This window comes from Perognathus longimembris, chromosome 11, assembly GCF_023159225.1.
Source record: "Perognathus longimembris pacificus isolate PPM17 chromosome 11, ASM2315922v1, whole genome shotgun sequence".
NCBI classification, from domain to species: domain Eukaryota; kingdom Metazoa; phylum Chordata; class Mammalia; order Rodentia; family Heteromyidae; genus Perognathus; species Perognathus longimembris.
Window position 1 is genome coordinate 20,676,093 of NC_063171.1, and position 17,918 is coordinate 20,694,010.

The following is a 17,918-nucleotide window of genomic DNA, read 5'->3' on the forward strand; positions in this document are numbered from 1 at the left end:
TAGAAACCATACATGCTAGGCTGTAAAATGTCCTGCCAGTATGCATCCCAATCTGTAGAAATTTATATGAGACTCTTTACACAGATGACCTGAATGAATGCAGATATAATCCCAACCTTCCCTGTGTGAGGGACGCAGGAGGAGTCAGAGGAGAAGCCAATGTGTGTGATGCTGGCAGGAGGTTGGAGTGATTTCGAGATGTATTTTGAAGGAAATGACCACAAGCCAATGGATCCAGGCAGCGAGACCAGAAGTTGGAAAAGTCAAGGAAACAAATTCACTTTCAGAGAATCCAACTCTAAAAATGGTTTACTTTAGCCCAGTGAAACTGATTTTTGTAATTCTGACTTCCAGAATCCTAAGAATACGTGTCTGTTAAAACACTGGTATGATTTGGTGCAGCAGCATAGGAAACAAATTTACTGTCTCAACTAATAGGCTCATTGGAAACCATGGATTCATGTGACAGTGTGACATTCCAAGCAATCCTCAAATCCTATCCTTCCTCTCCTTAATGGCTTTCTCAGTTCTATTTTTATTCCAGCTCCATTCTAATCCAGGCCTCCTCTTACCTGCTCTCCAGGTTTTTCTCTCTTTGAATTCCTTTCTCTTCTTTAACCCAGAATGTTCTGTCCCTCTTTCTTTCTTCTTTCCTTTCTTTCTTTTTCTCCTCTCTTCCTCCCTCCCTCCCTCCCTTCCGTCCTCCCTTTCTGCTCCTTTCCTTCTTCCCTCCTCCTCTCTTTCTTTAACTCTTCCCTTCCTTCTTTCTTTCTACGAACTATTTCTATTATTCCTCTACTTCAAGTCACCTCAGTGTCTGCTGGCTGCCCACTGTAAAATCTGAGATAAACAGAGCAGAAAGGGCTAGTTCCTTACTTCCTGAGGCTTCAGGAGCATACTCCTTAGCTGCACAGTGCTGAGGTCAGAGCTTGACCTGGCTAAGGAAAAGGCGGATTGAGGATGATAAGTGATCACTGTGCTCCAGCCTGAGCCATGTCAGCATACTGACTGCTGTAACGTTGAGATTATAAGCATCAGCTGAGATGTTCCTTGGCTGTTGTACGGGCTAAACTACACCAAGTACTGCTCCAGTCTGTGTTTCTGAGCTGAATCAAGGGGACAGATCTAGAGAGAGACATCCACTTATTGTGGTTAGCTGGATACTCTCATGTGCAGAATTTAGTGGCCAGAAACAAAGGGTCCCTTGTGGAACAGTGTTATTTCTCTATGTAGACATTTTTCATTTCCTTTGAGGCAAGCAGCCTGATTTAAGTTGACCATATGATTTCTGTAGTCTTGGCATGATTTAGTACTTGTTTATTACCATTAGCCAACACATCGATGGTGTGAAGGCTGAACTCAGAGTATGGGTCATAACCTCTCCTGATCTCCTAGCCTTATCGTTCAATACATGTTCTCAAAGCTCTGCTCTTGAACTAGAACAAGATACTCTTCCCACATCAGTTTTTGGCACCTTTTTCCTCATTCTCATCATTATCTATGTCATTTTTGACTCCCCAAATAATTCTTGGATATCAATGGTCTCTCAAAGTCTTGTACTCTAGTAAAAATTGTACTATGGTGCAGTGGTTTGCTAGTCTGTAGCTCCCATTAGACAGGAGACAACAGCATGATGCTTATTCATTTGGCTTGATCATTATTGAAGTCCCAGTGCTTAATGCCATAGTAAGTGGTTTGTACATACTATTTGATTAATGAATGAATGGGTTCATGAAACTAATAGACATGTTTTATTCAACTGGTACTATGCTCAGAACACTGTGTATATGCATTTCTAGTAATTATTGTTTCTAGTAATTGAGTAACAACAATAGCTCCGAGTGTGTGTGTGTGTGTGTGTGTGTGTGTGTGTGTGTGTGTGTGTGTGATCTCTAATCCTAAAATACAACCATTCAAGGTTGGTATTGTTATTCTAATTATATTCTTGAGGAAATCAAGGATTATAGTTAAGTGACACAGATAGGATCTAGTAAATGAAGTATATTTGAACATTTACTAGCTAACAATATTTACATGAGGTTACTTTTCCTCTCCACTGTCCTCATCCCAGATATCCATTTTTTTATGTCAAGAAATCTGCTCTGAAGGAAGGTGGAGGAAAATGGGCAAGAAATCAGCTTGGATTCTTTGATTTCCAAATCTGAGTCATTTGATCTAGTAGTCACAGCTCTTCCTTTTTTTTTTTTTTTTTTTTTTGCCAGTCCCGGGGCTTGGACTCAGGGCCTGAGCACTGTCCCTGGCTTCTTCTTGCTCAAGGCTAGCACTCTGCCACTTGAGCCACAGAGCCACTTCTGGACATTTTCTGTATATGTGGTGCTGGGGAATTGAACCCAGGGCCTCATGTATATGAGGCAAGCACTCTTGCCACTAGGCCATATCCCCAGCCCCCAACAGTTCTTCCTTTGAATTCTTTTGATGCAACTAACTCCATTTCATGAGCTGTCTTTTGCTAATATTTCCTGGGACACTTGCAGGGATTACAAATAAGCTCTGGGGTTGAGAGTGATAACCATTGTAAGATTTTGGTTTTGTCCTTTTCAAGGGAGACAGTCTATAGCTTCCTTAAGATTTACAAAGGTATTTTCTGGACATGTTAGCAAAAGGTCTTCCTCATGTGTTTCCTGGTTTTGTTCTCATGTTTTTTTTTGTGGAATGGTCATGCTAGTGTTGCTAAGGCTGACCCTCTGAAGAATTTAAAAGTTTTTCTAATATAAATTCCCCCACATATGAAATTGACTGGATCAGAATTGATAACTAGCCTCCTTCCTGTTGGAATATTCTGGGTTCTAAGGATGCTATATGCTGTAGTGAAGGTTGTAGTTATTATTTTTATGCACACAGATGGTTTTGCATGCAGAAGCAGAGGACAGAAGGCAGGAAGTCATTTCTTAAGGACTGGGAGTCCTTTTCCTGGATAGACCTGGAATAATGGGTTTAGTCTCATGATTTTTTACCTAGTAGCACCCTGAATGCTCTTTGATAGTCTCCTGTAAAGGGTTGCAGAGTTCACTCATGGAGAGAGCTGATGGCATCTGAATGAATCATTCTTTATTGACAAGCGGAACATACTCTTTAAAAACGATATTTTTTATTGTTGAGATGGGGGAGGGTCATATGATATAGCCCAGTCTGGTCTCAAGTTCTATAGAGTCTCAACTGGCCTTACACACATGATCTTCCTATCTCAGTTCCCGGAGTACTAGGATTACAGACATGTACCACCACCTCTAACTTTTTTTCCTCTTTTTTTTTTTTTTTTTTGCTAGTCCTGGGGCTTGAACTCAGGGCCTGAGCACTGTCCCTGGCTTTTGGCTCAAGGCTAGTACTCTATCATTTGAGCCACAGCACCACTTCTGGCTTTTTCTGTTTATGTGGTACTGAGGAATCAAACCCAGTTTCATGCATGCTAGATAAGCATTCTACTGCTAAGTCACATTCCCAGCTCCCCCCCCCCCCCCAATTTGGTTTTAATGGATTAAAAATTAAGCCACTGAACCTGGATTTATGGTTCATTTACATATGCTGCTAACTATTGAGTTACTTGTTATTTCAGCAAATTGCCTTGAATACTACTGTTTGTATGTGCATGGTATTTTTGTGTATAATATTTTTAATGTTGCCATTAAGTTTATTGCTACTTTTACAATTAATATCTTCCACTAATGTTTCTCCCAATTTATTAAATAAATATGGAAATTAGAAGGAAATAAGTACATTAGAGCTTGTATCTGCGACAAGAAAAGACATTATTTCAAAATAGTTATGTAATTATGATGTAGCTTTGTTTTTAAAGCTCTTTTATTTCTCTTCCTGAGAAATTTGTCTCAGAATGAAACTGTCCTCTGTGTTTTATTTACAGAAGGGGAACACTCTTCCAGCACACGCCCCCCACCCCCTGTTTAGAACATAGTTCCCAGAGGTTTAGCTTCCAAGATATGGTAGGTCTAGGGGACACATCAATATGTGATGGTTATGATAATGATGATGATGATAATGATAATTGCCTATCACAATGGTGATAGGCAATGTTTATCAGATTCCTGTTATGGCACAGACACCGTTTGTTGTCATCCGTGTAGTAACTTGTTCATTCTAAACAACAGTCCTCTGAAATGGTTGCTATTACCATTCTCAACTAAAAGATGCTGACAGTGAGCTAAGTGGCTTGCTCAAGGCACATAGAAAACAAATGGTGGTGCACTTAAGGTCTTATACTTATAGCCTCTATTCTTTGCTTTCCCTTTGTTGCTCCTTATATTGAGTCATATGGTTTTGTCACTGATCTCAATATTTTGTGCTTAAATATTTAAGAAACTGAAATCTAGGTCTTTAGCTTGGAAATTTTCCCAGCTTAGTAGAAAAATTATGTGATAAACATGTAAAAATAAGTTGATAATGTTCCCAGAGACAATATGTAAGGTTTAGGGACATGCTGTGTAAAGGTAAACAATATACACACAGATTAAAATACTGAATATTAACGAAAATTCAGAGTAGCGTGTGTTTCTTCTATCTCTCCTAGCATCATTAATCTGTAAAAAGTGTGGAACTGAGTCTAGGACTAGAAGAAATTTTTAAAAATTGCCACTGCCTGTAATTTTTTTTTTAACAATCTACCTTTGCCCAAGAAACCAACTTGATATCCCATTGAGTTGTGAAATTATAAGTTGCCAGATTCCATATATCCAACACCAATAACGAATGAATCCATGGGGAAGAAATTATGATTGGAGAGTAACAGAAAAATCTACAAGTCTGATAGGACTTGAAGAATTTCTAACCCAGCCTCCAAGGGCCTAGACCTCACTGACCCATGGCCACATGCCAATTTATGTTTTAATGACTGAATGAATATTAAGACAGATCTTGCCTAATAAAATCCTACTAAAACTCAAGAAGATATCTTTGCCTAAACTACAAAATTTATTCTGGAACACAGGTTTGATCTAATTGAAAATGAGATTTAGATTAAAAGTACTAGACTTTGCTATGGCTTGCCTAAACCTGTACTAATTATTCCCAATAAGGGAGGCCATAGAGTCCATGTTTCTTTGGGTCTGGCTCACTTCACTTAGTATAACTTTTTCCAAGCCATAGCAGAGCATCACAAGGCCCAATAGCTATACCCTTAGAAACACATAAGATGATGCTAATTGAAATGAACTCCATGTTATGGAAACAAGTGATATATCACAGTTGTAACTACTTTCAACGTCCTATGTGTATGTGTAGTTTCTATTATTGATAATGTTTTGTATCACCTTCCTATGTTTGTACCTACACTATCTCTGTAATCTTATCTGAGTATATTGGAAACCGTGTTTACTGGTATTGGAAGTAGGAAATTCAAAGGGAATACCAAATTCGAGAGACACAGGGTAAAAAAAAGAGAAATAACTACAAAAGCAATACTTGCAAAACTGTTTGGTGTAAGTGAACTGAACACCTGGGGGGGGGGAGGGAAAGGGGGGAGGGAGGGGGGCATGAGGGACAAGGCAACAAACAGTACAAGAAATGTATCCAATGCCCAACGTATGATACTGTAACCTCTCTGTACGTCAGTTTGATAATAAAAATTTGAGAAAAAAAAATGAATGAGTAAACAAAAAAAAAAAAGTACTAGACTTATCTGTAGGATTATAAAATGCAGTTGTTATTGCGATGGAAAATCAAATGGACCACAGAACCCAGGACGTCCATTCTAGAAGTGATTATATAAATGAGGAGTAATACAGACTAAAAAGATAGAATAGACAGAATCTCCTGAGAATCATGGGGGGGGTCAGCTCCTTCCTGAATTTGGCAACTAAGTAGATGTCTTGTTATTACTTTCCTCTTTCAGAAAGGAGGCTGGCTAATTTCTTTGGTTGGTTGGTTTATGTTTTGTTTTGTTGGATTTTTGTTGTTGTTGTTCTAAAGCCTTGTAATTCCATAAGGAGAATATCTACTTTGTTCAACACTTCATCTTAAGAGAATCTTGTTGATCAGAAAATCTAAGTATTCGGGAAATCAGTTTTTGTAAAATCTAAATCTTCCAGGACCAGAATGTCTTTGCAATTTTGAGAATATGTGGAAGTCCTCATAACTAGCTAAGCTGAACAGCCCTGGACCAATGCAACGGCAGAGCCTGTGGGCCCGCTTACCGGAGTCCTGGCCTGACTTAATTCCCATTATCTCCTTTTTCAGTAGGACTAAAAACACCAAGGCAAAATGAGGGGAATCAGGCTAATTAATTCTTTACAACAAGGTTTTATTTATTTGTTCTTCGCTTTGACCCCCCAAAAAACATTAAAGTTGTTCATCTTTCTTTTATTTTTTAATGGTTTTCCTTTTGGATCCAAACGAGCATTTATATTACAGAATATCCACCTGGTCAACATGCAGTGCTGAACTCTGGCTTTAGGTGAGATGCACCGATACTTTGGGTGAACCAGCATTGGCTGTCAATCAGTCACTGCTCCTGCAGGAATATCAGGCTTGCCAGCCAAAGTGGATGCTGCCCACAAGACATGTCATGGGCTTGACTCACATGTTTTATAATGCAGGTGACAGTATTTTTACAGCCTGAAGCAGAGCACCCATTTTCTCTCTCGATCCTATCTGACATGCTCATCTGAGAGCAAATCAAGGAGGGAATAGCCTGGCCTTGGGTCCCAAAAGACAAAATGCAGATTGGATACCCTGTGGTCCACCTTCTTGCGGTGTTACCCTTTGAGGTGTATACTGGTGTACCTGACAATTTTAAATCTATTCCTGATAAAACTCATCCCTTGTCCCGTTCACCAGTTTTTCCCCCCTCCTAAGCTGTTTACACTACTAGGAAGGTGAATGTTCTCTATTACCAGTGCTACTTTACTGAAGAGTTGTTAAGGTCACAGATTATCTTTGGGATGGTTTAGAGCCAGAATTTTTCTCTCCATCTTTCAAGTCTGAAAAAAAGTTTCAGGAATCTATGAATCCTCTGAGGATTCAAGTCTACATATTCTAGGTGAGTTCAACAGAAAGAACCTCTCAGAGTACAGTATCAAAGAATTTATCCCCAATCTAAGTAAAAAAGAGGATCCAAGTTCACATACCTCTAAGCCTGTTCTCTTCTGGGACCCGAGAGTTTCTTCTACCTCTACCTTGTGTTGGCTCTCAAGCTTGTCTTCCTACCCTCTCTATCCCATTGTCCCAGTTATGAAAGGCCAAACACACTTGGTACATTAAATATTTCTCCACTAGTTTTTCTGGGTGAGTTCCAAATCTTGGACTCAGTGGACTTGGACTGTTTCCTAACGTCACCAAGAGGGATGGGATGTTCTTCTACAATTGCAGCACTTAGGGTGGCTTTGTATAAATTTTGGCTTCTTCACAAAACACCAGGATAGAAAAACACTGACTAAAGCTCAGCCTTCAGGCTGTTGAGATTCCCCATTGGTTGCAATTAAAATTCAATGCCTATGTTTTTACTAAGCCCACTGGGAATCTGTTTACTGTTATACAACTCCATATCAAATGTAACTAAGACCAGAACTACTATGTAATTTAATTGGCAGTTAGATTACATTGTTTAGCCCTCAATTCATATTATCTTTATTTTTAAGAATTGGTTAATGGCACTTGGACATTTTAGACTGTGTTTTTCTTGCTCATCTCTTGTATATATTTATAATTGACTTGCTATAAGTGGTGGTTCTTGTGAAGTTCAGGCCTTTACTATAAGAAATTAGAATACTGAAAACTACTGAGTCCTCAAATGTGGTCCAGTTCAGACATGGAAGTTAGTACTCATTTAGCCTCCTTTAGTTGGGATCCATCCTCTGAGTAAGCCAAAGAAGTGATGTACTACATGATATAAGTTGAAGTATCTCTTTCTAGAACATAGAGAATAATCCATTCTTATCACTCAATAACTTGCAAAAGAAAGAAAAGATTCAAATAGATTTCCAAAGCTGTATTAGAGAATATGTTTGGGTAAAAATGCTAATGCATTCATTTCAGCTTATTTCATCTATGACTAATTTAAGTGACCACAATGAAGATGATATTAGGAAGCACCTAGGATGAAAACTTAAATTGCTTTTTGATTAAAGAAAAAAATGTTTGGATTCTTTTTATGTAAAGAACTGATAGAACAAGAAGCAAAACAAGAAAAACAGAATGTAAAATTAAAGCATGTCTTAGTTTGTTTCCATTGATTATAAGATTTCGTAAAAAAAAAAGTAAAAGCTTATAGCAATACCAAGAATTTCCTAGGGATATAGTGAAGATTTTTCTGAATTATTTGTAGAACCTAAATTATTATTGACTGCAAGAATTTGATATTAGTATTTCAATTATCCCAACAAGGAAAAGAGAGACACACATTACCCTTGCTAAAGGCACAAATTAGTATTGAAGGCTGGAATAAAAAGGTTTAAACATCCTATAAATTTCATTTATCATAGTCTAATACTGTTTAAAAAGTATTTCCTTATCAAGCCAAGATTTTGTATATGTTGGTTAAAGATGAAAAATTCTTCTTTTGTTCTAGAATTGTCTTGGCTTTCACTGACTATGGGGGCATATTTTCATAAATCTGTTATATTTTAATTCTCCAAGAAGAGAAGAGTCAGATGTGCAAAGATAGGAGTATGAATCTGACTGAGGAAGATACAAGGAGAAAGAAGACAAAGGTACCATAATCTCAGATTTTGATTTAACTATTATAACACTGATTTTTATAGAGATTAATCCCCAAAGAGAGGCAGATTCAGAACATTGCAAAGCACAAATTTATCCCCCTTTGCCATCCTAGAACAGGTCTATTTAAAAATGAAAATCTCAAACAAAAACCCCCAGGTAAAAATAAACATAAATCCTTTCACCTCTTCCTACCTGATCCACTCAACTCTCTCATACTTCCAGAATTAACTCAAGCCTCCAGAATATATTTACATAGTAGTAACATGGCTTATTATAAAGTTCCTTTTTGCATTTAGAAGGTCAAGATACTCACCCTCCGTATAGTATGGCAGAAATGCATGGGTAGAAGGAAGGAAGATTGCAAAAAATAGAAGGGTAAAGGGCCTCCCACTAGCCTTCTCAGCCATCCTACTACTATATGTGGTGGCTGCCCCACTAATACTTCTCAACCATCTGGCTTGAATTCTGTACAGAGATTCTTTCCAGACCCTTTGGATAGAATGGGATAATTTATGAATCTGTTTTTCTTGGCATGATGTCATCTTTCTGGGATGCACACACTATAGAAATTCATAGCACAAAATGACAACCCAAACAAAACCAATTCAAGTAGGTATCTCTTTCTCTTCCTAGTCCTCTCCCATATAGGCATCCAGATTCTTTGAGAGAGTTGCAGCATCTGACAGCTGACAAAACAACTTGCTCATCTGTGGCATTAGCTTGCTCTGTTTGGGATAGATCTGGCTAGGATGTATTATATAGTGGGGAGAAAAAAAAAAGAGCTACTAGTACAGGCAGCAATTTTTAATACAGAATTTTCTTTGATTATCTACATAGAAAAGTTAGGTCATAACCCCTGAGTTAATTTGTTTGTCTAGGTATGAATCCTAGTGTGGAGATATTTAAAGAGCAGTTATTCAAATCTGGACTGATTCCTTAGGAGCTCTTTGTCCATTTTTTCCTTCCTTCCTGCATCATCCCATCTCCTGCTTCTGTTATAATGTTAAGGTTCTGGGACCCAAGAAGGACAGACAGGCTGAATGAGACAAGTGGAAGAGCAGAGTCCTCCATAAGGCATGGAAATGTCTTGCCTTATAGAGAATCAAGGCCTCAAGCCTTAGGTTTGGGAGGAGGGTGCTAGGAGGTGTGTCTCAACACATGACAGATGAGACACTGATATAATAAAAATTCTAGTGAATGTTCCTTAACTTTAAAATCTCACAAATCTTTGAAAACAGGAAACCAACCTTGTACTTAAACATTATGACTGAGCTGAGCAACAAAAGGAATCTCTCAACTTGTCACTTGCTGTCTGAAAATAAAATAACCAGAGTAGGTTTCAGGAATAGGATATAGATAACATTTGAGAAATTTTGAGAACTCACAATTAATTGAAAATTTAGGTCTACTGGGTCAGAAGATATCTAATTTCTCTGTAGTGAGCTCTTATTAAATAATGTAGATATTTCATGCATACCTTGAGTCTATTTCATCTTGGGGAACATCACCTGGTAACCTTCAATCTATTTCATTAGAATGCAGTATTTCCTAACAGCAGTAATGCAGACAAGAAGTGAAGAACTGTGGATTGGGTGATTTAACCATCTCAGGAATGGGATCTATGCTAACATGCAGAAACAAAAAAAAAAAAAAAAAGAAAAAGACTGCGATTGGAGATCAGAGGACACTCCACCTTACCATATGGTAAGGACACTATAGTGGATGGAGGTGGAGGTAGGGAAGGAAGACACCAGCTAGGGAGGTGTGCATGTGTGTGTAATATGGATTCTTGTCCTTGAGGCTCCAGAATCAAGGGAGGGCAAAATCCAGAACATCTGAAGTTCAACTTCAGGGAAATCCTTTGGGTGCCCTAAGTTCCCTGCAGGGACAACAAGCAGAGAAGAGAAGTGAAATCTGTAGTAGAAGAATGGTGCAGTTCCCCATTGGGCAATTGGCTGATGGCTCATGTAGACTAGTCAGGGGATACTAGAAGGTACCATCCCTTTATGGGAAGATAATTCTATATGGATTCTGACATACAAGGCATCTTGGCTAGAGTCCTCCCTCGTGTCTGAAGGCCTACTAGTGCTCTCCTGCAGAAAGAAGATGGTGATGTATAAGTCTGTGTTAGAGATATGAAAGGCGTAGCTGAACACAAACTGAGTTATACCACTTCCTTGCCTTGCTTAATTTTCCACCTTCCCTCTTTCATGTTAAGGATATGGTGAAGATTAACATTGGACATCTGACTTAGAAATCTTCTGAGGGGACCTCCAGTACCCAAATTTATCATGCGGTGTGCGATGTATCACAAGATGCAGTTGTTGCTTGATGCAAAGAGAAGCATAGGTTTTGAGATCTAAAGACCCTCTTTTCAAGGGAAAGAGAAGAGACAGATCTGATACCTATGAGAAGTCTGGTTGGCTACAAGGGGAAGGTTAGCATTCACATTTATTCAGAGGCAGTAGGAAACCAAAGATAATTATGATAATGAGTTTATGACTTAACAATTCTTCCTCTGGTCTTAATAGAAGGATAAGTGCAGGCTAAGGGAAAAGAAACCCAATTTCTTGGCCAGGGGAAGTTGAACATAGGAAAGGTTTATATATAGATATATTAGTATTAGCAAAACCAGGTGGTCAATCAGGTAACCATATCTGCAATACTCTACGATCTTAAAGCACTTTATACAGGACTGGTGTGTTTTCAGGGAGTTTAGGTGTGCGGGGAGGTTTCTGGCACAGTAAATTTGGTGTTTATACTATTCTTTGCAGGCAAATTTTGTGTTCTGCCAGCCAGCATCTGAAATTTCAACAGCATACTGTTGAAATAGCATCAAAGTGCCTCAGTGATTGGCTTTCTCAAATCACCATCTTAACAGACTCACTGGCTCAGAATGGTCCTCCTGTTCCAGGCCTTCCCAGGAAAGCTACATATCCAAAGTGGAGGAAAGCAATTTGTGCACATGAAGCAGCCCATAGCAGCACTTTGGCATGAAATAAGGCCGAGCAGAGAAAACCTTAAAAACAATGCAAGGCCCAGCATCAGAGTCTTACATAATGATCATGCCTGTTAGGACCATGTTCATGTCCCCAGCTGCCCCCAAAGCACACATGCACTGAGGGGGAGCAAAAATGAAGACAAAAGAGGGTCTGAGAGGGAGAGGCTTTTGTGTCTGCCTCATTGGTCTCCTATCTGGGACCACTTTGGTTTGGGGCTGACCATGTGTCCTGAAGCTCCATGAATAGCTAGAAGAAAAGGTAGTTGAACTTATTCTTTCAGAGCTAATGCTGCTATGAGTTATTTCTGTCTCAACCAGAGGGGAGGGGCCCAAAAGAAAGATAACTTCCTAAGAGAGGCTCCTTCTAAGAGAAAGGGCTTCTTTTTCCCAAGAGTCCTAGAGAACTTTGCTCAGATTGGAGAATGAAGAGTATTGACCCACTGAGCTCTCGGGGCAGGCTCCTCAGTCTCCAGAGGGAGAGTCCTGACCACCACTCCCTTCCAAGGGCATCCATCCACTTACTGTGATGGTATTAGGGAAAAACAAGGGAATGGCATACTTCCACTCTATTAAAGACAGCAGGTGTTCTACAGAACAGAACTGGCTTTGGCAGGCAATTCAGGAGTCACAGGTCCTCTTTTTCTTAATGCTTCTGTTTTAGGTAGGTTGGAAATGGCATACTGGCCCAAGGCTCTCTTCTACCTAGCTTTTGTTTCAGAGAAGGATGAAGTCCAGCCTGGGCCCTGGGGAAATTCCAGGTGAATGGGTCCCCATCAGGGCCTACTTTGCTAGAAGGAGCAATCCCAGCCAAAGCTGAGGTATATTTACTTACTAACCACTTCAAAGCATGATCACCTGACTCTCAGCCCCAAACTAGCTACAGAAGCTATACAGCCAAGGACCTTTCTTTATGGGAGGTGGTCAGTAAATTCTGACCAACTCTCTTAGTCTTTCCCATCTTGACAGAAGTTTCTGCCTGGTATGGGTGACTCCCTTAGATGTGAATATTCTTCCCTCTTAGGGAGATACAGGAGAGGCTGATTCTCAGCTCAGCACTGGCCTTGCTGTTTCACAGAGAGGCCCACTGCTTCAGGCTAAAGCATGATTGACCTTCAGCTAGGACATGCTGGCATGGCCATAGCACCCTCTCCAATACTGAGTTACATCTATGCTGGTTGAATAGCTTATTCTGCCTTGAATCCCTCCTGGTTCCCCTATGATCAGCATTGAAAGGCCCAAGTCTGGGAACAGCATATGGCTCCCACACTGTGCATAAACTAGTAGGTTGGTGCTCTGGCCATTGGGGTTAGTATCACCCTTATTAGATCTGCAGGAACTTTTGGGAGCCCTAAGGAATCCTCTTATCTACCACAGCACCTACTAGAAGGGTGACAGATCTCAGGATCTAGGACTACACTCACCAGCACCCCCAGTATCTTTGGCCTTCATCTCCCTGGTATGGACTACTTGGCTATGGCTTTTCTCACCCAGACCAGCCCTTGCTGTGGATGCCAGAGAACCTGATCTCCCTGTCTCCTACCCTTGACATCCCATGCCCCCAACTTAGCTCCTGCTTCTTTAGAGGAAGCAAGCCCCCAGGAGAGCCCATGAGATGCTATTGTGTGCCCTGGTGGCGGTGGTGCTGGCTGAGGTGTAAGAGCTGGTGGAGAGGAGACTCCTCTTCTACCCTTTGCACTACTTCTTAGTGAAGAGCCCACAACGTTTTCCAGGCTGCTCAGGGCAATGAGCGTAGATACAGGCCAGCATGATCCCTCCTTTCCATAGAGAAAAGTGGGGAGGGGACCAGGGAAGCCAGGCCACCCTCCAGTCCCTTCTCCCTTGAGATTAATAACCCTCCATATTCCCCTACTTGCTTTCCCTAGCAAAGAGGCAGAACTTATGGCAGTGCCCATCTTGCAAAGGGAAATGAAGCAATTTTGTGGGTTTGACTGATTTTGCCATTTGTACTTTACTTCCCCTTCTCTGATAATGCATGGCGGTCGTTCCATCTTCCTTCTCCCTCTTCCTCCCCCCCGGGCCGCACTGGCTTCCCAATTCGGTCTTGTTTTTTTTCTCCCTGTGAGAGAAGAGCATGCATCGGAGGGGGGAGCAGCCTCTAGCATTTGTCATCTTCTTCCGTGTCACTCAGGAGGTCACTGACAGCTCCACACATCATGCCGGGCCCAGGCCCCCCACGCCTCCGTCGCCGATAGTGCCCATTGGGCATCTGCCAGCTGTGCCGCAGGGGCGGGGCTGAGCCGATGGTGTTGGAACGGCCCAGGCTCGTAGCCACCGCTGCTTCAAAGGTGAGTGTCTCCTCCTCGCCACAGTCTGAGGCATGGGAGTCTTCGTGCAGGGCCAGGTAGGGCTCGGAGATGTAGTGTTGAGGGGAAGAGTGCTGGCCCTGCTGGGAGTGTGGAGAGTTGGAAGACTCCGTCAGACGAGCGTTGTTGCTCTCTAGGACTTGAGAGGTCAGGGGCGATCCGCCCTCACTTCCATCAGCTGGTGGAGAGATGCTGCCAGCATGACGCATCAGAGAGCTATAGGAGAGGAGGGGCCGAGGCTTTGGTGGGACTGGTGGGAGCTGCCGACGACTTCGTCTTGGGGTGCTGGTGTCAGAGATAGAGGGGATGGAGCTTTCGCTCAGGGAACCTGTGCCCTGTACCATAGAAGAAACAAGGTATGTGGTTAGACCAGGCATGGCTGGATCCCCACTCGGGCCTTGTTTAAATCCCTAAGCCCTCCTGTGGAAAGCTCCAGGGAGATCTGAGGGGTAAGGCCCTGCAATCACCACATCCCTCAGAGACACGGGGTGGAAAGAGGTGGAGGTGTCAATACCACTTAGAGCAGGAGATCTCCATTGATACTGTGCAGACTTATTTCTGGGGATATGGTAAACTACAAGTGTAGTAGGCCTGTGAGTCTCCCAGCTGTGTTGCAGATTCCTAGAACCAGTAGCCACCATCAGGGATCTCTGGGTACATAGCAAGCAGCACCTTGTGAAAGGTGGATGACTGCTCTGGAGTTTGGAAAACTATTTGGGGGAAGTGGGTTCTTAGAAAAGCGCTAATTCCATCCTTCATGTGTTGGTACCTCACTTGATCCCAGGTAAATCGACTCTAAGATTCAAGATATGTAAGACCTGTGAACCACTTGCTTAGAATCTTCTAAAGAGAGGTGATATCAAATGCAGATTTCTAGGTATTACTTTCACTAGGATTCTTCAGGTCCTATCAATATGCTGTGAGAGAAAGCTTTCCACAAGTGATTCTTCAGACACAACATTTGAAGCCATTGTTCTTGAAGGTTAAACTTACCCATCTACCACACATGTCTCAAAATTTGCCTTTAGCCTGATTTTATTTTTGGCTGACCATTTCTGCTGAATGGGTCTCCTCTTTTGGCTCTTTAGAGCCTTGGGTAGAGCTAGGACTGGGACTTGGAATGCAAGGTAATACATATGAGTTGCTATATTTATTTCTTGGGAACACAGGTTTCAGCAGAAGGCCAGAAGGAGAGATGGGTTGGATGGAAGGTAAATGTAGTTGAATAGCTCAGAGATGAATCACCATTCCCACTAATACTCAGGATGATACAAAGGTCAGACTTTTTTTTGACTGTGTCTCCAAACTCTGGCTGCATTTGTATTCCTGATCTTTCTTGGGAAGTCATATCTGAATGCACTAGAGGTTCCAAAGCCTCATTCAAGCACCACCCAAAGACACATGTTCTGTTCCTAATGCTGCAGCTCTCCCTTTCCTGCCCTACTAGAGGCTCAGTTTATTCTCTACACTCACCTGTCTGTTGGGGGTTTGTGACCTGCCCTCACTGGGTGACCTGGACTGCCTGCGCTCTGGGGACTCCCAGTCACCCTGGTTCCCTCGCTCTTCAGAATTGCAGCGGGACACATCAGGAGATAGAAGATGCTTTCGTTCTTTTGATCGTCCTCGCTCCCTGCCCCCTGAGCGGTGGGTGTCAGACTTGTGGCCTGTGAGGGGTAACAAAAGAAATTGATTATATTATGCTCACTCTAGCTGTTGAAGATGACATACATAAGGACTCACCACATCCCTGCCAGGTACTGGGCCATGTTTTAAACTAAAATTTTGTGTTCTATTACCAAAACTTTGCAGTGAACTCTAGTACTTAGGGTGGAGTCCTGAGGATGACACCAGAACGTAGAGACACAGCTTGTTTCCTATTTCTCTGCCCTTCGCCCTGTAAGACTATAAGACATTTATCTGTATTCTGGACAGGGGCCTCCACTAGCACTGTCTGTTGTCACCTTAATTATATACGGTGGCAAATGTTTATTATTAGTTGTGATAGCAGCCGGAACAATTCTAACCTTTTAAGTATGTCAACATGATCTGAAGAGGAAGTGAGAAAGGCTAAAACTATCCTTGGGTGAGCAGGTAAATCTGCAAGTTGCCACTACACATGTATGTTGAAGAATGCACTCTGTTCTCTTTAGCTTCCATTTATCTTAGATACAATAAACATATGTTTGCTAATACCATACCTCAGGAATTCTCTATATCTTACACAGGTGTGTACAGCTTTTTGTGCCAAGATGGCACTATAAAGGGTATTTAAAAGAATGACATTACCTAATGTAATACTAGGGAGAGAATGCCATGACTAAATCAAGGATCTTTGTTCTAGTCTCAATTCTGCCAGTCACCTGCCCTAGGACATTGGGGGAAGTCACTATTTTCCACTTAGATTCAACTCTACTAGAAGAAGGAATCAAAATCTAAATTTCTCTGTTACACAGTTGGTGGCTAAAGCTTAGCAACTCTCTCCCCACCCTAGATAGGAGTTTCTAATACAGTCCTAAGAAATATTGGTGGTTTTATAGAAGGCTATTCACAAGCCTCTAATCAAAAGACAAAACAGACTTACCCTGTGATTCAGAAATTCCACTCCTGGGCATTTACTCAAACTGACCACAAACCAGCCTACACTAAAGCCACCAGCACAGCCATGTTCATTGCAGTAGTGTTTACCATAGCTATTATATGTAATCTGAATATATATATATATTCAAAGTGATGTACAGAGAGGTTACAGTTTCATACTGGATACATTTCTTGTACTGTTTGTGCCCCTCAGTGGTGGATGAATGGATCAAGAAAATAGAATTGTATGCTTCATATCAGAATGACATTGTACCATAAGGAAATGGAAAGACTTGGAAAAAAATTAAGCAAAGTAAGCTAGACCCCAAGAAACATAGATAACATGGTTTCCTTCATTTGTAATAACTAGAATATGTCTAGGATATTCTTAGGAGAGGACCACAATAGTTTAATAGCTGTGTGCATATGACCATATAAAATGATGCTTACAATTATTTCCTTTTTATTTTTCCTTTGGTTTGTTCCCTGATGTCACTGTTGTGTTTTTTTAATTATTATTTTTGTACTCTTTGTCTTGTATATAAATGTATCTGAATTGAGGATGGGACAGGGAATCAAAGAAATTGTGGGACAAAGGGTGAACCAATTCAATAGTGATACTGGACATTACATTGGAAATGAACTTTACAACTAGAGGGCAGTGGGAGGTAACACTGTTCAAAAAGAAATGTACTCATTACCCAGCTTATGTAACTATGACCCTTCTGTACATCACCTTTACAATAAAACTTAAAACACTCTATTCCACTGATTTGTATGGCCCTGCTCAGAAGGCAGGACTTGCATTATCACTTGTAATGGACAAATAAATAGCACTGGCCTAATTCAGGACATTACATCAGATAATAGGAATCCCCTTTAATGAAGAACATTCTGCCTCCAGTTTCACTTTCTCACTTTCTCTTATTTATTTCACTTTCTCTTATTTAGTCATCTTCAGTAGTCACAGGAATAAGAGCACCAAGATAGGATCCCACCCAGGCAGTGGCCTAAAGAAAGGACCTCCTCACCTGAGTCAGAGTTCAAGCGATGGGCTGACAGCCTCAGGGAAGAGTGGTAACTCCGGCGGCGTGATTTGTAGGTATTTTCACTACTTCGCTCCATGGAGAATTCCTCCAACCAGGAAGAATTTGAACGTTTATCCCGAATGGTGGAAAATGAACGTCTCATGGAGCTAGGGTCTGTCACCACCTGGAAATATGATCATCCAGAAAAATAATATAAAGTCTGGATTAATTATTGATAAGTGTCTCAAAGACTGGAAGTGGAATTACGACTGTTGAGAATTGTGAACTACAACTATGAGC

General features: G+C 41.1%; 1 protein-coding gene across 8 annotated transcripts in view; it reads right to left on the bottom strand.

The window, feature by feature from the left end:
• Positions 1 to 10,468: 10,468 nt before the first annotated feature.
• Cacna1e (calcium voltage-gated channel subunit alpha1 E) overlaps positions 10,469 to 17,918 on the bottom strand; it is a 314,229-nt gene continuing 306,779 nt past the window's right edge. For 7 of the 8 annotated variants that reach the window (XM_048358274.1, XM_048358273.1, XM_048358272.1 and 4 more), the window contains 3 exons: positions 17,622 to 17,802; positions 15,487 to 15,677; positions 12,759 to 14,348 (listed from right to left, as the gene is read on the bottom strand). In XM_048358274.1, coding sequence (XP_048214231.1) covers positions 13,806 to 14,348; positions 15,487 to 15,677; positions 17,622 to 17,802 — 915 coding nt within the window. In that variant the 3' untranslated portion in view covers positions 12,759 to 13,805. Of the gene's footprint in view, positions 11,708 to 12,758; positions 14,349 to 15,486; positions 15,678 to 17,621; positions 17,803 to 17,918 lie in introns of those variants that run through there. The other variant, XR_007212661.1, reaches the window with a different exon arrangement.